The sequence below is a fragment of the Balaenoptera musculus genome, chromosome 15 (genome assembly GCF_009873245.2).
Source record: "Balaenoptera musculus isolate JJ_BM4_2016_0621 chromosome 15, mBalMus1.pri.v3, whole genome shotgun sequence".
Taxonomy (NCBI): Eukaryota; Metazoa; Chordata; class Mammalia; order Artiodactyla; family Balaenopteridae; genus Balaenoptera; species Balaenoptera musculus.
The window spans coordinates 30322365-30341088 of record NC_045799.1 but is presented as its reverse complement, the minus strand read 5'-3'; the positions used below and the strand labels follow the sequence as shown (position 1 = coordinate 30341088).

Sequence of the window (18724 nt, the reverse complement as noted above, 5' to 3'; positions counted from 1 at the left end):
TAGTTCCCTGACCAGGGATTGAACCCGGGCTCCCTGCATTGAGAGTGTTGAGTCTTAGCCACTGGACCACCAGGGAAGTCCCCCTCTTCCATTTTTAAGTACCCTTGTGATTACATGGAGCCCACTTGGATAATCTCCCAATTTTAAAGTTATTAGAAAACTTAATTCTATCTACAATCTTCCCCCCCCCCCCGGATAGTATTTATTTATTTATTTATTTATTTATTTTTTATTTATGGCTGTGTTGGGTCTTCGTTTCTGTGCGAGGGCTTTCTCTAGTTGTGGCAAGTGGGGGCCACTCTTCATCGCGGTGCGCGGGCCTCTCACCATCGCGGCCTCCCTCGTTGTGGAGCACAGGCTCCAGACGCGCAGGCTCAGTAATTGTGGCTCACGGGCGCAGTTGCTCCGTGGCATGTGGGATCTTCCCAGACCAGGGCTTGAACGCATGTCCCCTGCATTGGCAGGCGCCACCAGGGAAGCCCTATCTACAATCTTAATTCTCCTTTGCCATGTAACCTAACATAGTCACGGGTCCTGGGAATTAGGACTTGGACATCTTTGAAAGGCCATTATTCTGCTTACCAGAGTATTAAGATGGAAATATGGAATTTTAAAAAAGGATCCTGTCTACATGGGTGCTACAAGCTAGTGGGGAAGACAGGTGATTAATCAATCACACAATTTTCTTCTTTTGTCTCGTTTGTCAGATTTTGGCATTAAGATTATTCTACCTTTATAAAACAGAGCTTTCCTTTTTTCTTTTTAATTTTATTGAAGTATAAAAAAGTTGATTTACAGTGTTGTGTTAATTTCTGCTGTACAGCAAATTGACTCAGTTATACATACGTATTTTCTTTTTCATATACTTTTCCATGATGGTTTATCACAGGATATTGAATATAGTTCTCTGTGCTGTACAGTAGGACCTTGTTTATTATTCCTATATATAATACTTTGCATCTGCTAATCCCAAATTCCCAATCCTTCTCCTCCCCAACCCCCCTTCCCCTTGGCAACCACAAGTCTGTTCTCTATGTCTGTGAGTCTGTTTTTGTTTCGTAGATATGTCCATGTGTGTCGTATTTTAGATTCCTTATAAAAATATCATATGGTGGGCTTCCCTGGTGGCGCAGTGGTTGAGAATCTGCCTGCTAATGCAGGGGACACGGGTTCGAGCCCTGGTCTGGGAAGATCCCACATGCCACGGAGCGGCTGGGCCCGTGAGCCACAACTACTGAGCCTGCGCGTCTGGAGCCTGTGCCCCGCAACGGGAGGGGCCGCGATAGTGAAAGGCCCGCGTACCGCGATGAAGAGCGGTCCCCGCACCGCGACGAAGAGTGGCCCCCACTTGCCGCAACTAGAGAAAGCCCTCGCACGAACCGAAGACCCAGCACAGCCAAAAATAAATAAATATTTAAAAAAATATATATATATCATATGGTATTTGTCTTTCTCTTTCTGACTTACTGCGCTTAGTATGGTAATCTCTAGGTCCATAGAGCTTTTCCTCTTTCCCTATGATTTAGAATGACCTGTTTATAGATTGGTAGAACTCAGCCATAAAACAATCTAGGGCCAGTGCCGTTTAAAAGGGTAGACATTTGGGACTTCCCTGGTGGTCCAGTGGTTAAGACTCCACACTTCCACTGCAGGGGGCACGGGTTCGATCCCTGGTTGGGGAACCAGATCCCGCATGCCACATGGTGTGGCCAAAAAAGAAAAAAAGGTAGATTTTTAACAATGCTAATTCTTTTTGTAGTTTTTTTTTTTTTTTTTTTTTTGGCTGCCTTGGGTCTTTGTTGCTGCGCGCAGGCTATTCTTCTCGTTGCAGTTGCTGGGCTTCTCATTGCGGTGGCTTCTCTTGTTGCAGAGCATGGGCTCCAGGCACGTGGGCTTCAGTAGTTGTGGCACTCGGGCTCAGTAGTTGTGGCTCGCGGGCTCTAGAGCGCAGGTTCAGTAGTTGTGGCGCACGGGCTTAGTTGCTCCGCAGCATGTGGGATCTTCTGGGACCAGGGCTCGAACCCGTGTCCCCTGCACTGGCAGGCGGATTCTTAACCACTGCCCCACCAGTGAAGTCCCTCTTTTTGTAGTTATTGATCTTATTAAAAACTATAATGTTTTAATGTTTAACCATTTTTCTGTCTGGAAGCTTTAGTGCAATAAAACAAAACATTGAAAAAGAAAAGCTCATTTTGTTATAGATAAAATGATTGCATCCTAGGAACCTCTTTTATACTCCAGGCTTGCTTCCCTCCCCTCCAGGTCTGTAACTTGAGTGCACTTCTTCAGCAAGACCTTCTATCTTATTCAGAATTGGGATCCCCTGCAGTCTCAACTTCTCCTTAGTACTTACCACTCTCTAATTCACTATATATTTTACTCATTGTCTTCTCCCACTAGAACGCAAACTCCATTGGGGCAGGGATTTTTGAGCAAATATTTAATATCTAATAGTCTGTCTAAATTTTCAGAGTTTACTCACCTGTTTATTCTTGCAAGCAAACTTCTTTACCTTAAAAAAAATTTTTTGTTTTACAAAAGTAACACATGCTTGTTTTAAAAAGTGCAAACATTACCAAAGTGCCTAGAGTCCTCTCTTCTGTCATGCTCCCTGAAATCCCACCATCTCAAGGTAGCCACTGTTAATAGTTTGGTATGTATCTTTCCAGACTTTTCTATGCGTGTACATATATATTCTTTTAAAAATAATAGAAAAATTAGAGTATAGTGTGTATACATGTGATTCTGCCACTTGGTTTTTTGGATTTGCATTGCATTGGTTGCATTGTTATTCACTTGATCAGTCTTCTCTTAGTAGATTGATGTATTTAGGTTTAAAAAAACTTTTTTTTGACCATTACACCATTATGTCAATGACTGTCTTTGTACATCTGTCATATTATTTGTGATGGTATTTCTTCCAGAAATGGAATTGTTGGGTCCAAGGATATACACATTTCTCATTTTAATAAATTACCCAATTGTCCTCCCAAAAGGTTGTACCAATTTATACTCTCAAAAATACTTTGTGGGGCTTCCCTGGTGGCTCAGTGGTTAAGAATCCGCCTGCCAGTGCAGGAGACACGAGTTCTAGCCCTGGTCCTGGAAGGTCCCACATGCCGCGGAGCAGCTAAGCCCGTGTGCCACAACTACCGAGTTCGTGCTCTAGAGCCCGTGCAGAAGCACCACAATGAGAAAACCACGCACCACAACAAAGAGTAGCCCCCGCTCACGGCAACTAGAGAAAGCCGGCGCACAGCAATGAAGACCCAACGCAGCCAAAAAAAAAAAACACTTTGTGATTTCCTATTTCCCTACATCCTCACCAACATGGATTTTTAATTTTTGTTAGCCTGATATACTCTTTTTTTTTTGGCTGCGCCTCGCGGCTTGCGGGATCTTAGTTCCCCGACCAGGGATCAAACCCGGGCCCTTGGCGGAGAAAATGAGGAGTCCTAACCACTGGACTGCCAGGGAATTCCCTGTTAGTCTGATATACTCTTGTTTTAATTACTTGCTCTTCACCCCATTGGTGAGGCAGAGATTCCCTCCTTAGGGTTATGGGGATAGCCAAACACAATACCTGAAACTGAGCAGGTGAGATTGACAGCACATATACTCACAGCCCAGGGGAGGAGAACACCACAAGCCACCCAGGGCCACACAGGTGTTGCACTCAGGAATACAGTGAACAACCAGGGACTGTGGGAGGCAGACTTTGTAGCAGCAAGAGGGTGAGTGCCCCCTGGTTCCTGCAGGGGATCTGATTGGCTTGTTTGAATAAATCTGAGGGCCGGCAGAGAACTGAAACCCACTACAATACTCAGAGATAAGCAGAAACTGCACCTTGTCCATTTGATAAGGAGGATTGTTTGACTAGGGCAACTTTCAGTTAGGCTATTTGAGGCCCTCTAGATTTTGTCAAGGTAGCACAAAATATTGAACTTAATTTCAACCATTCCTGGTTAATTATGAGGGTTCTTTGGGGTATTGATTTTTGAATGACTTTTTGGCATCTATTATGATGATTGTTTTTCTCATTTAACACACTCATGGATTATTAAGTTCATATACAATAATATTTAATTTTATTTCCTTGATTTGTATTTAGGATTTTTTCCCCCTCTGAACTGATAAGTATGACTGGTTTGTAGTTCTCCTTTCTAATCTTCCTTTATTGCGAATTGTGGCTTCATGAAATGAAATATTTACCATTTTTGGTTTCCTGTGCTCTGATACAGACTTACAGGGTGAGGATTATCTGTTCATTGAAAGTTTGAGAGAATTCTTCCATTAAACCGTCTGGGCCTAGAGCCTGTTTTGGACATCTTTCTTGGATAATATTTTCAACATCTTTCTTATTTTTATAATTTTATTTCCCAGAAAACTGTCCACATTATCAAGGTTTTCATATGCATTAGAACAGAGCCAGATACGATTATTCTCTTATTTTCCTAGTGTTCTTAAGATGCAAAACCACATTCTCCATCACATAAGAACAGAGAACTATAAAAAGAGATTAAGTTGAGATCAAGACAGAGGTGGGTAGAAAATGGCTAAAATGAAAGGAAAATAAACAGAATGAAATATTTTATTAGAGAAAACAGAGTACCTTTGAAGAAAATTAAATCAGTGATGTTGAAAAAACAAAAACAAAAAACTTGAGATAGTGTCTCCAGGATTCAGAGAAAAGGGACAAAGAGATTTAATTGACAATGGCAATCCAACGTGATAATTTTAGGGGAGAAAAAAATCCAAAACAATCTGTTCATAGAATGGACAAGAAAGAACATAGAAGAAAACTTTTCTCAGTTGAAAAGAAGACCTTTCTTATTTCTGGAAAAGTAACAGAAAAATGCCTATACTGAGAATTATACTGGCAAAATGTTTGACTTTTGAGGGTAAAGAAAAATCCCAACAAGCACCAGGTGAATTGCTCGCCTAAAAGAGACCAGCCCAGGGACTTCCCTGGTGGTCCAGCGGTTAGGGCTCCACGCTCCCAATGCAGGGGACCGAGGGCTCCATCCCTGGTCAGGGAATTAGATCCTGCATGCCGCAACTAAAAAAAGATCTGGCATGCCCCGAAGATCCTGCTTGCTGCAACTAAGACCCGCCACAGCCAAATAAATACATAAATATTATAAAAAATAAAAGAGACCAGCCCAGCTTTGTTACCTTTTTTTTTGAGCTATAATTGACATATAACATTATATTAGTTTCAGGTGTACTTGCTACCATTTTAAGAGCCAAAAGAATGGGATAAGGACAAGAGAGTCTTGACGGGGATAGTTTAAGATTCAAGAATTCTATAAATAGTCAAGCCACCATGTGTGTAAAGACAGTAGAAAGGCATTCTCACCTAGGGCAAAGACTTAGAAAAAGGTAACATCCCAGAGTTCTCCTTGAAATCACCAGTCAAGTGGGAGATGAGTCTGAATGAGGAACAGAAAAATTAGTGCATAAAAAACTGGCAGTGACATTGTTACTAATTAAACGAAGCATTGGCAAAAGCCAAAAACAATGATTGAAAAAGAGGATTTTGTGACTTAAAAAAAAAAAAGTGTAAACAAAACCTGGGTCTATCATCCTGGATTAAGTGGACAGACAAAAGTAAGTGTGAGGGCAGCAGGCCAAGAGATGGAAATTTCTCATTACACAAGGAGGAACATAAAAATGAATGATTTGTCATTGACTTTAATAATTTGTGAAATATAAACTGCATTTTTATTTGATAAACTTAAAGGCAACAACCAGGAGAATTAAAAACAGGCTTTCTGCATTGCAAATCACTATAGCAGATAAAAGCAAATATGGAAAAATTCAGAAAACAGGAAATAGCCAAAAATAAAAACCATAAAGTAGGATGACAGATGACCAAACAAGTCATCTGTAACAGTAGAGCTACAATGGGTTAAATGCCAGCCGGAGTGGAGACGCTGCAGTTTTTAGGACTGACACTTTGTGCCTCCAGGCTCTTGCTAATCCTTAACCCTAGGCCTGGCTTGCTTGTCTACCCTATTCAAGCTAAGGCCTCACTTCCAGACAGACTTCTTCCTCCCGGCAGTCCTCCGGGGCCACCTGGGGCGGAATGAGCACTCTTCTCACAGACCTGGCAAGTGCGTGCGAAGCTGGTGCTCCAGATCTGAGACGAACCACCCTACTCCCTCTCACTCCGAGGGGCCAGGCATCCTGCCAGGTTCGGCCCACAGGGTGAAGCAGTCAAACCCTGCTCGATTGTAATGTTATATGTCTTTTTCCTTGTCGCCCGCCTTTTCCCCCACGACGGTGATCCTCCGCGACAATCAAGTTTCAAACCGGTTCCGATTGCTGACGGACACAGTCACGGACCCGCGAAGCCTCCCCTATGCCCGCCTGCTTGTCCCCGCGCCCAGAAGGGTCTTCCAAGCGCGTTGTCGGATCCACTCCAGACGGCTCGCCCCGCCCCCACCTTGCAGACTTGCAAGGTCTCCACGGCGTTCGCTGGGAAGTCGCGTCCCGAAGAGCGGGAGCGCGAGAGCAATAGGGCTCGGGGCTTAGCTTCTAGAGCCCCTTCCCCAAGCCAGAGGGGCTCCTCCCTGTCGCCAAAGATGTGGGGTTCAAGGAGGGCGCGGTCCTACTGGATTTATTGAAGAGGAAAGACTGGGGGCTGAGCCCAAGGGTCTTGAGGGTTAACAGGGAATGAGCAGGGGGCTCGGGGCAGACTCGCGGCGTCCTGGGGTGGGTGAAAGAGAGGGGTCCCACGCATGGGCCTGGACGCAGAGACGAAAGGGTTAAGGCATTGGGCCCCGCCTCAGCCCGGGGATTGGCGGGCCCGGGGGCCGTGGCTGGAGGGCGTGCCCGCGTTTGCCGCAGCCGCGAGTGGGCGGGGCCCAGGCGGGGAGTGGGAGGGGCGCGGAGCGCAGCCGGGCCCGCGCCTCGCGCCCTGCCGGGCGGGCTTCTGGCTGCGCCAGCTAGCCGGGCGGGCGGCGCCCGCGCCGAAGACCCCGCACCGGACCCTGAGATAGCGAGTAAGTGAGGCAGGCCCACTGCGGCGCCCCTCCCGGCTCCGACCTGTCGCCTTGCCCGCTGCACCGCGAGGCTCGTTCGGTAGGACCCGGAGCCGGGGAGGGGGCGCGTCCCACTGCTGGGATCTTTGGGGGTGAGGGGAGTGAAGATGAGGCCGATGATGTCATGGATGCTTCGCAGGGCCTGGGGGAAGGTGGCGGCCGGAGGGGGTGCGGCCCGGATTATGTCACCTCTTCCCTCTGCGCCCCGCCCCCCGGGCCACACGCCTTGGTGGGGAGCACCGGGAGGTACGGGAGGGATTTCCCCCACCGCAGAGACCACCCCACCCCCGGGCACCTCCTCGGGATGGCCTGTGGCCGGGGTCTCTATCTGTCGCGGGCAGCGCCCGAACACCCGCCCCCCGCCACCCCCCCACCCCCGTGCAGGAGGCTCGTGTGTGCGCGTGTGTGTGCTCGGGGTGCGTGTTGGGGGCGCTGTCAGCCCCGTCAGTCCTGAAACATGGGATTTATCAGAGCCAGGATCTAGGGGATGGGGCCCTTCCCCCTTTGTCGCCAAGGGAAGATGGATCTTCCCTCACACATCCCAACCAAGAAGTTCTGGAGACCTCTGCACCCCCAAAAGCCCTACCGTGCCCCTGATACCTTTTCTCCCTCAGTCCTTCTTCCCGGAAGCCCTTCCTGATTTTCCTGTCCGATTCATTGCTTCTTTGCATTGCTCATAACTAGCATTCCCACACGCATTCTCTCTGCATCTCCTCAGTGCCAGGGGCCAGAGATCCCAAGACTGCGTCCGTTCCCCCTGGGGGTACTCACAGGCCAGTCTCAGAATGAAATATCCCTGGAGTGGCCTGAGCCAAGTGCTCCAAGACCGCCCTCCCCCCTCTCCCAGGGTAGATCAGGGATGCTGTCCTGGGAGGCAGCATTTGGATTGGTCCTTGAAGGATGCAGGATGGGCACAGAGAGCTGAGAAGAGATTTTGTGTGTAGAGTGGAGAGGGGCTCAGGTCAAGGGAAATAGGATGAGCAACAGGAGAGGCCTTGGGGGCCCTGCTGCAAGCTCTGCTCTGGTTCTGAGGGCTGAGAGGAATGCCAGGCATTTACCCATAATACATTCACTTCTTAAGATTCCTGTAAGGTAGGTGTGAGAACCCAAGGTGGAATAACCTGCATGCAGTTCCACCCCTAATCAGTTGAGCTGGGATTTACACTTGGAGCTGATACCTCCATAACTCTATTGCACTTGGTGCAATAGAATTTGGGCAGAGCACAGACAAGATCGGCTTTGCCCTTTCGAAAGGGTCTCTTGGCAGCTGCACAGGGGAGGGAGTGCTGGGGAAGAAAGCCCAGTGAGGAGCCCCCCACAAGGATGCTGGCAGGAGGGGCTGCTGAGATCTTTAGGGGGTGAGTGGGCTGAGTTTGGGGCCTCTGAGACCCAAGAGAAGGGTGGAGTGTTCCTAGTTTTGGGAGGGACACAGGTACGGCGGGGTGGGTGGTCACTGTAGGATGGAAGGACCTGCCCATGTAACCCCCAGGTATTGTCTATTTGGCCTGTTCATGACCACTAATACTGTGTGTAATGTCCTAGGCACTGAGAGCTGATAGGACAGAGATAGAGGCAGAATCGGGCAACAGGCTGTCATCCCAGGTTGTTGAGCTGAGGCCATGAGGCTGTCTTTGCTGACCACACTCAGCTACCTGGGCTAGTTCAGGACCCTGACCACAAATGAAGCTCAAACCCTTCCCCTGGGCTCAGTTTCCACCTATCAGGGAAACATACGCCCCTCCTTATCCTACCAGTCCCTGCTGGGGTTTTGTGGAAAGAAGCTTCAGCAGCCCAAGCTTGGGAGAGAGAAGGGGCAGGGAACGTTTGCATGGGGTTGACCATAACAGGTTAGAATTATGGCAAGAAGCTCTTTGGGGAGAGAGACTCCAGGAAGAGCTGCAGTGGGTTGGTGGTCAAAGATTCCCCAGGTAAACCACAGGGATAGGAGGCTCAGGAAACAGTTCTGGGACCTCATTTCCATCCATCCAGGGCTCTGGGCATCCAGACCTTCCTGGGGACAACACACAATCCAGGGAAACAGTGGGTCAGGGTGGAATATGATCAGCCCCAAACTATGGTCAGATTCTCCTTTCCTGAATCTCAGAGAAGGTAGTATTGCATGTTTGTACTGCACAAACATGTTTGCAAAGAACCTTCCTGTCACTCTCATGATCAACATGATCACTTCTGAGGTTTGCTCCTGTCCACACCCAGGCTTCTGGTGGAGCCCCCTTGCCTAGATCTCTAATCTCACTATTGATGTCTTCCTTCAGGATATCGCCACACTCAGGTTTCTACCATGTTAAATTCTAAAATTAGAAAAGAGCCCTTGGATCCCAAACCACCTTAAATTACTGCCTTCTCTGGCCTTCTCTTAAAAGAGAGGGGAACTCTTCCATCTTTCCCTCCAGACCCCCCTCCTACTCCTGTAGTCTGGCTCTGCCTTGCACCACTTTTCTGAAATCATTCTCTCATAGACACCAGTGATGTTTCCACCTGCCAAATTCAGGACACCCTCGCCAATCCCAATTTTACCTGGTCCCTTTAAAAAAATTTTTTTTAATATAAATTTATTTATTTTTGGCTGCGTGGGGTCTTTGTTGCTGGGCACGGGCTTTCTCTAGTTGCAGTGAGCGGGGGCTACTCTTCGTTGCAGTGCGTGGGCTTCTCATTGCAGTGGCTTCTCTTGTTGCAGAGATGGGCTCTGGGCCTGTGGGCTTCAGTAGTTGTGGCTCGCAGGTTCTAGAGCGCAGGCTCAGTAGTTGTGGTGCACCAGCTTAGTTGCTCCGCGGCATGTGGGATCTTCTGGGACCAGGGCTCGAACCCGTGTCCCCTGCATTGGCAGGCGGATTCTTAACCACTGCGCCACCAGGGAAGCCCTGGCCCCTTTTTTAACGCCAGGAGCTGCCCCCACATTCTTGCAGCCCACTCCATCTTGGTCTTCAGGGCCTGCCTTCTCCTGGCCTTCTTCCCACTCCCACACCACCTCCCAGTCTTCTGGGGCTCTGCCACTCGAGCTCCATGCTGGGCGCCACCCACACCACCCTTGAATGCTCATGATTCCAGTCTCTCTTTCCATCCGGTATGTGACAGATATCTTTCTCTGGTCTTCCTCAAATCACCCATTTCCCCCAAACATTCTCTTTCTGTCAAGTTAAGGGTGTCACACCCATCCTGGTGCCCCAGTCCAGATTCCTCCCTTGCCCCCACCCCCTGAACACCATCTGTATGAAATTCTGTCCGTTCTTCCTTGCTGCCCAGATCTTCCCACTGGTTCTAAGCCTCAGGCCTCACAGCCTCCACCCTCTCAGTCCCCAGCTGCTCCCTACACTGCATCCAGAGATGGCAAGAGAAGGGGGTCATGCTTAGGCTGGGAGGGGGATATCTGGGCTGGAGTATACTGGGAGTGGAGACAGCATGGCCAGGGTGAGTCAAGAGGCACCTAGGGCTTCCTTGGTGGCGCAGTGGTTAAAAATCCACCTGCCAATGCAGGGGACGCGGGTTCGAGCCCTAGTCCAGGAAGATCCCGCATGCCACGGAGCAACTAAGCCCGTGCACCACAGCTACTGAGCCTGTGCTCTAGAGCCCGCGAGCCACAACTACTGGGCCCGCGTGCCTAGAGCCCGTGCTCCGCAACAATAGAAGCCACCGCAATGAGAAGCCCACGCATCGCAACGAAGAGTAGCCCCCATTCACCGCAACTAGAGAAAGCCTGTGCACAGCAACGAAGACCAAATGCAGCCAAAGATATTTAAAAAAAAAAAAAAAAAGGGAGGCACCTAGGGCACCAGATGAATGGAGGCACTCACTCTCAGGGTCCTGCACTTGCTGCTCCTGCACTTAAATTTCGCCCTAGGTGCCTCTCTTGCCTCACCCTAAGTCTCAGCCTTGTGGGACATGTGGAACAGATTAGCTTAAGGGAGGAATGTAGTAAAGTCCTGTTCTCCACACCTGGGGGGTCGGGGGGAAATGCTGATAGAATGGAATTTTACAAAGGCAGTGTGGACTGGTTTGTGGTAAGTTTTCCAACCACCTAGGGCTGTAATTCCAGGTGTGATGGCCAGAAGACTGAAGGGCAAGAGTTTTGTTAAGGCTCCCCTGGTCTGGGGCCTGATAGCACAAACACAGCATTAAAAATGGGCATATGGGTAGAAGACAGTTTGAAGAGCACTCAAGGGGCCAAGGGCTGCTACCTGTACCCCTTCATCTTGGTAGAGAAGGAAGCTTCCCTGCCTGGTTTCTGGTGGGAACAGGGGTTAAAGGCCTGAAGGGCGCCCCCTTCCATTTCTGGCACACGTATTTGAGCGTCTACACTCACAGTAGGCACTGCCTGCTCCCACTGCCTGGCTGGATATGAGGATCTCTGGGGCAGGTCTTCCCAGGTGCGGACTTGAGACAAAGGAACCAGGAAGCGGGGCCTTCCTGAGCGCAGGTAACCCGAGGCCCTGCTCCCCCTGCTCCTGTGGGCCGGCCCTGGGGGAGGAGGGACGCACGTCCACTGAAGGGCTCAGAGGAATTCACGGTGAACTGAGCAGGGTCAAGGTCCACAGGGAGCGGGGGAGGGGGGTAATCCAGGAAGTCTTCCCGAAGGCAGTGAATTCTTGGAGGGGTTCTGCAGGCGCTGAATCCTCCTGGGCGCCGCTGGGCGCAGAGGCCCCGCCCCTGCCCCCGCCCACCTGTAGGAACAGCAGGCCTGGAGGGAGGCATGGTAGGCTCCCGCGCTGGCGGCGCTGCGTCCTCTGCCCCGGCCTCAGCCAGCCCGGGGGCCTCTGCTGAGGTACTGACCATGGGTAGGGGGCCCTCTCGTGCCAGGCCCCCATGCGGCGGAGTTGGGAAGACCTCCGGGAGGGCCCCCTGCTAAGCGCTGCAGCTGAGGTCCCCCGCCGTCCGCGAGGGGCGGGGCATGCCCGTGGTGGCCCAGATGCGCGCCGCCGCGGCAGCTCCCGCCCACCCGACCCCCAATACCCTTGTCCCCTCCCCGCGCCCGCCGTCCTGTGGTGCCTGGCATGCGGCAGCTCTGCGAGGTAGGTCCTCCATTCCTCCCATTTCGCAGAGGAGAAAACTGCAGTCCGGGATGGCTCAGTCGGCCCGTCCAAAGTCTCGCAGCTGGTCCTGGCCGAGCTGCGAGAGTGAGGCACATGGCCCCTGCAGACCGGGCCTCGGAGCGTCCAAGGCTTGAGGACCCGTCGGCCCCCCACCCCCTTGGAGAGGCAAGGAGAGGATCCTGCGCTGGTAGTGAGCCTCCACTTCTGCCCTTGACTGCAACACCCTAGGTTAGAGGGCCGGGAAGGACTCCCATCCACAGTTTTTGGATAGGGGTGGGTTTCTCTCCCTCCCTTAAGTTCTGAGTTTCCCTACTGAATCCAGGTACTGCTGTCCCCTTCCAACCCCATCTCCCCAGCCCATGAGGTTGGGATATAGGGGTCCAGACCCTGAATAAAGTACACCTGAGTTCTGGGGGTTGCAGTGAAGAGTTGAGGGGGTCACTGAGTCTGGGAGGCTCATGAAGGAGGTGGGTTTGAGGTGGGAGTTAAGGAATGGAATACTGAGCAGAGCAAAGCTAGGAGGGTAGGTGCATGGTCCCTGGGGGTTGGGCTTTGTCAGGTGTGCAACGGGCAGCCCCTATTACCAAGCTATCATTATTTACCCAGCCCTATTCCTTTACCTTGGGTGTTTGGGAACTCTTGTACCCACTATAAGGAAGGGGACACTGAGGGGCTGGGTGCAGGTGCTGCCGGGCCGGGCTTGCATGGGGTGGTGGGAGTGGAGGTGGGGCTGACCTATCTGCTTTCCCACCTGTGCCCACAGTGCCCCCCTGGCTTAGTCATGGCGAAGCTGGAGACACTGCCTGTGCGCGCTGATCCAGGGCGGGATCCCCTCCTGGCCTTTGCCCCTCGGCCCTCTGAGCTCGGACCCCCAGACCCTCGCCTGGCCATGGGCAGTGTGGGCAGTGGGGTGGCCCACACTCAGGAGTTCGCCATGAAGAGTGTGGGCACCCGCACGGGGGGTGGGGGCAGCCAAGGCAGTTTCCCTGGCCCCCGTGGCAGTGGGGCCAGCAGGGAGAGGCCAGGCCGCTACCCTTCAGAGGACAAGGCTCTCGCCAATTCACTCTACCTCAATGGCGAGCTACGGGGCAATGACCACACAGATGTCTGCGGCAATGTGGTGGGCAGCAGTGGTGGCAGCAGCAGCAGCGGCAGCAGTGACAAGGCCCCACCACAGTATCGTGAGCCCAGCCACCCACCCAAGCTCCTGGCCACCTCTGGCAAGCTAGACCAGGTCAGTCCCCAGGGCCTTTTCCTGGGGCGGGCGGCAGCCCAGAGAGGAGGGTGAAGTGGGCCTTCTTGGACGTTTTTGGGTTGTAGGGGCTGAGATAGAAGCTGGGTTGGGGAGCCTTGGGGGCCAACTCCAGCTGGTAGGTCTAGGGCAGAGACCTGGCTGTGAGGGGGGCAGGTGGTGGATGTAAGGTGGGACTCCAGCCAGGAGGGACTCCCAGGATGGAGATCCAACGGGGGTGGGAGGTGGGGCTGAACAAGTCTAGATCAGAGGGAAGAGACTGGGGGCAAGGCTAAGGTCCCATCCTGATGTCCACTCCCCCTTCCTTGCTTTTGTGCAGTGCTCAGAGCCGCTAGTTCGGCCTTCGGCCTTCAAGCCTGTTGTACCCAAAAATTTCCACTCCATGCAGAACTTGTGCCCCCCCCAGACCAACGGGACCCCTGAGGCACGACAGGGCCCTGGTGTCCTCAAGGGTGGACTGGACAAGTCTCGGACCATGACCCCAGCGGGTGGGGGTGGGGGCGGCCTCTCAGACTCAGGCCGGAACTCACTCACAAGCCTGCCCACCTACAGCTCCAGCTATAGCCAGCACCTGGCGCCCCTCAGTGCCTCCACCAGCCACATCAACCGCATTGGCACTGCCAGCTATGGTAGTGGCAGTGGTGGCAGCAGCAGCGGTGGTGGGTCAGGCTACCAGGACCTGGCAACCTCCGACAGTGTGCGGGCCTCCAGCAAGAGTGGGTCATCCTCATCCATGGGGCGGCCAGGCCACCTGGGATCAGGGGACGGCGGAGGTGGAGGCCTGCCATTTGCGGCCTGCTCACCGCCCTCGCCCAGTGCTCTGATCCAGGAGCTAGAGGAACGGCTGTGGGAGAAGGAGCAGGAGGTGGCAGCTCTGCGGCGTAGCCTGGAGCAGAGCGAGGCGGCAGTGGCCCAGGTGCTGGAGGAGCGTCAGAAGGCCTGGGAGCGTGAGCTGGCTGAGCTGCGGCAGGGCTGCAGTGGGAAGCTGCAGCAGGTGGCCCGGCGCGCCCAGCGCGCCCAGCAAGGCCTACAGCTGCAGGTGCTGCGGCTGCAGCAGGACAAGAAGCAGCTGCAGGAGGAGGCAACCCGGCTGATGAGGCAACGGGAAGAGCTTGAGGACAAGGTTGCCGCCTGCCAGAAGGAACAGGCCGACTTCCTGCCCCGGATGGAGGAAACTAAGTGGGAGGTGCAGACTGGGGGGTTGGGCATCTCCCTGTGTCCCCTTCCTTCTGTCTCTCTGGAGGAACCCAGAGCAGCAGCCCACAGCTATCACAAGGGGAGTGAAGGTTGTGCAGGGATCAATTAGGAGTGTCTGTGAGGACCAGAGCTGTCCCAGGCTGTGTGAGATTAGCCATGTCTGTCCCAAGTGTGAGGAGGGAAGCCTGCATGTCATTTCTGCCATGATGAGGAGCTGACCCTGAGCCCCGGGGCAGCTTGATGCCCTGGGGCTGGATATGGGGGCTGGGGTGGGGGTGAGCAGAGCTCTGCCTTCACCCTGACTTCTCTTCTCACCTGTCCCTGCCCAGGTATGCCAGAAGGCTGGGGAGATTTCCCTACTGAAGCAGCAGCTGAAGGACTCGCAGGCGGACGTGTCCCAGAAGCTGAGTGAGATTGTTGGGCTGCGCTCGCAGCTGCGGGAGGGCCGGGCCTCACTGCGGGAGAAGGAGGAGCAGCTGCTCAGCCTGAGGGACTCCTTCAGCAGCAAACAGGCCAGCCTGGAGCTGGGTGAGGGCGAGCTGCCCTCTGCCTGCCTCAAGCCGGCGCTGACCCCAGTGGACCCGGCCGAGCCGCAGGATGTGCTGGCCACCTGCGAGAGCGACGAGGCCAAGATGCGCCGTCAGGCTGGGGTGGCTGCTGCCGCCTCCCTGGTTTCCTTGGATGGGGAGGTGGATGCTGGGGGGGAGAGTGGGACTCGGGCCCTGCGGCGGGAGGTGGGGCGCCTGCAGGCTGAGCTGGCAGCTGAGCGGCGAGCCCGGGAACGCCAGGGCGCCAGCTTCGCAGAGGAGCGCCGAGTGTGGTTGGAGGAGAAGGAGAAGGTCATAGAGTACCAGAAGCAGCTGCAGCTGAGTTATGTGGAGATGTACCAGCGCAACCAGCAGCTGGAGCGGCGGCTGCGAGAGCGGGGGGCTGCGGGAGGTGCCAGCACACCTACACCCCAACATGGGGAGGAGAAGAAAGCCTGGACCCCCTCCCGCCTCGAGCGCATCGAGTCCACAGAAATCTGATCCCCTACCTGGGCATGTGGCCTTTTGACAAATACCCAGTCAAAGGCCAGAGTCCCCAGTATCCCCTCCCTGCCATCTCTTTTCCCCATGTCCCCTGTATCCCCAGACCAAAGAGGTTCTCAAAGCAGCTGTGACCAGGCCCCTCCCCTGCCCTCCCCTCACTGGGTGCCTCCCAGCTCTACCACTGCCCCTCTGGGCAGCCCACTCAACCCTCCTCCCAAGGAGGAAACAGGGGAAGGGCAGAGTGAGGGGGGATGAGGAGCCCAGGCAGCAGGGGAACTCATGCTCCTTTTCTTGGCACTCCCTTGTTGGAGAGGTGGCAGGCCTTGCAGTGCTATGAGGTGCCCAGCTCCTTGGTGGGTCTGGGCTGCTACTGTCAGCCACCCTGTGTCCAGAGATGCTCTCTGTACCCATCTCCTAGGCCATGTAACCTGAGAGGGCCTGCGTGAGTTCTGCCAAAGCTGACACCTTGGACTCCTGGCCTCTCTCCTTCCAGTACTTTTCTCCCTCCCTGGGCAGATTGGCAGGACAAGTGGGAGCAGGTGGCCTACCTGTGGTTGAGAGGGCTACCTGCCCAGCCCCTCCCTGCCAAGGTCTCTTGGACTCAGGCCTCAGAGCCTGGCCTGGTCCTGAGTGTGTGTCCATATGTGTGTGCTGGAGGAGAGAAGGGCTGGGGCTGGAGGCTCAGTGCCCAGGGAAGATCTGCCATCCTATTCTTGAGAAGGGTCACCTGGAGGCTTCTTAGCTTTACCCTCACCCTTCTGACCAGGATCCCACAGGACAACAGCCCCATCTGCTTGGCTGACCCCACACCCAGGGCCACTGTCCAGCTCTAACTACAGCTATTAAGTGCCACCTGCCTCTCAGGCACTCCCCTCACCTAGTTTCTGAGGTCACATGAGTGTCTGTGATGTCTTCTTGTGTTTTCCCTGACTTGATTCCCTCAGCCACCTTCTGCTTTTGTGCTCAGCCTACTGCTTTCATGCTCAGAACATCATTGTCCTAGGCCGTCTCTTCCCCCAAACCTCACCTTTTCTTCCAGTAGAAAACTGCTTGATCTTTGGTGCACTGCCCACTTCCAAGTTCCACTGGGCCCAAGCTTGAGCCTGAGGCCCTTGTTTTGGGGGGTGGGAGTGGCTATGATTGCTCTTGAAGAGCAAGACTGAACTGAGAGGATCACTGACCACTGGGTCCCAGAGGCCTGAAGTAGCCCAGTGTTTGCCCAGGGTAGGCATGGCCATCAGTGGGGACTGGGGCAGCCAATGTCACTTCCTTCTCTGGGGGCCCTCTCAGAGTCCATCTCCCCAAAATAAGAAGGGAAAGGCAAATTTCTAACACACCAGCAATAAAAATCGGAGGAGGCTTGGCCCTCAGCCCTTGTATTTCTCTCTTTTCACTCTCTCCTTCCCACCCACCCACAAGACTGGGTTTGTGGGGCAGGGTGGAGGGAGCTGGCAACTACTGTGAGCAATCCCCCGACCCCTGACCAGCCTCCTCCCATGACTGGTGACTGTTTAACGAGCTGTGCATCCCCCACAAAAACAGGAGTGCCCCTGTGGCCTCTGTCCTTCTGCACAGCCCTTTCCAGTGCCCCTCACCAGATCTCTGAGCTGGGTGGGGGGCTGTCCTGGCAATCACTGCCCATTCCACTCACCCTTCACTGCACCTGCCCCAGAAACTGGGCCTGGGCCAGAGGGGCAGGGGGAAGAGGAGGCATTAGTAGGAAAAAAAAAATAGAAAAAAGTATGAACAGACTCAGCTTTGGGATTTCCAACCACAAAAGAAATTATATATAAATATATATAAATATATATCTCTACCACATGTGATGGAAAGACTTCGTTTTCTTTTCCCAAAGAAATAAAATGGAGAAAGCCTCTTGAATGGCACTCTTTTGGCATGCTTGTGTCTTTGCAGGTGTGGGAGGTGAGGCTGGGTGACGGGGGTGTGGAGGGCAAAGCTGGAGTAAACATTTCCCAGAGGAGGCATGAGACTGGAGGTGCTCACTGGGCCGTGCCAGGAAGTTGGCCCAAAGCCCAAGCTCCTCCCTGTTGCCCAGGAGGAGTAGTGGTTCCACGTTTCTGCCCAAAGGGGCTTTCTCTTCAGCTCAGACTGTTGCCAAAAGGGTTTCAAGCTAGTTCCAGCTCAGAATCTGGATACCAGACTGCTGGTCAGAAGGCAGGTGATGCAGGACAACTAGATGCAGCCTGCAGCGTCCTGAGCCACCTTACACTGATTAGCCGAAGTATGAGGGCAGAACACATGAAAGCTGAGAACTGGTTTGTAATTAGTGGTGAGGCCCCAAGGGCAGAAGCGACCCAAGCGTGCTTCAAGTAGGGAGCTGTCCTTTATAATTCCTTTGGTCATCCTCACAAAGACCCTCAATCAAGAATGCACTCTGCTACAAGTAACACAACCTGATTTACAGGACCTCAAAGAGTGGTTCATTTTTCCTCACCTGACAAAAAGTCTGGACATCAGCATCCTCTAAGTGTCATAGGTGTTGGTTCATCAAGGACCTAGACTTTTCATCCTCCTCCTCTCCCATCTTTTGCATGTTGTTCCCTCCATGCCACAAGGCGGCAGCCACAGCTGCGTGAAGTGACTGAGGCAGCAGCACTCATCATGAAAGTAAAAGCTTTCCAAGAAGCTTCACAGCACCATTCCCTTTAAATTTTATGGGCTGGAACTGAGTCACATGCTCTTCTCACTTCAGGGAATCCTGGGAAATTGAGTATTGGCAAAGAGGAACGGGATTGTCGTGGCTGCCAAGGAGCAGTTACAGTTCATTTCATCGCCTAGGCTCTCTCTGGGTTCTGCTGGCAAGGACAGAGTCATAATCAGCAACTCACAGTGTTTGCCCTGGTCCGGCCCCGGTGAGAGAACCCTCTCTGAGCAGTGGTGTCAGTGGTCTAGGGCCCCAAATGCTCACCCCCAGGCAAACAGTGCCCTCCACAGAGCTCAGGTGTTGATCATCCAACACATCATTGCTTTCAAACTGTCCAAAGGTAGGAGAAAATAGAGTTAATAAAGGCAACGACAGCTTCATTTTTCACCAAAAGTTAGAATTTATTTATTCTCGATTAAGCAGAATAATTCTGAAATAACTTCTGTTCATATCATTAAATTAGATTAAATTAAATTAAATTAAATTAA

At 52.9% G+C, this 18724-nt stretch overlaps 1 protein-coding gene across 9 annotated transcripts; it reads left to right on the top strand.

Moving 5' to 3' along the window:
• The first annotated feature begins 6887 nt into the window (after positions 1-6887).
• On the top strand, positions 6888-17446 carry LZTS3 (leucine zipper tumor suppressor family member 3). 9 transcript variants are annotated; one of them, XM_036824840.1, is made up of 7 exons: positions 6902-7007; positions 11367-11478; positions 11665-11754; positions 12100-12256; positions 12855-13325; positions 13663-14529; positions 14870-17426. In XM_036824840.1, the coding sequence occupies exons 4-7, from the start codon at positions 12185-12187 to the stop codon at positions 15566-15568; spliced, it is 2109 nt and encodes a 702-aa protein (XP_036680735.1). In that variant the 5' UTR covers positions 6902-7007; positions 11367-11478; positions 11665-11754; positions 12100-12184; the 3' UTR covers positions 15569-17426. The 9 variants fall into 9 exon arrangements, with proteins under 9 accessions (XP_036680738.1, XP_036680735.1, XP_036680732.1 ...); XM_036824837.1 differs by having other exon boundaries at positions 11665-11823; XM_036824839.1 differs by having other exon boundaries at positions 7003-7086; positions 11665-11823.
• Positions 17447-18724: the final 1278 nt, after the last annotated feature.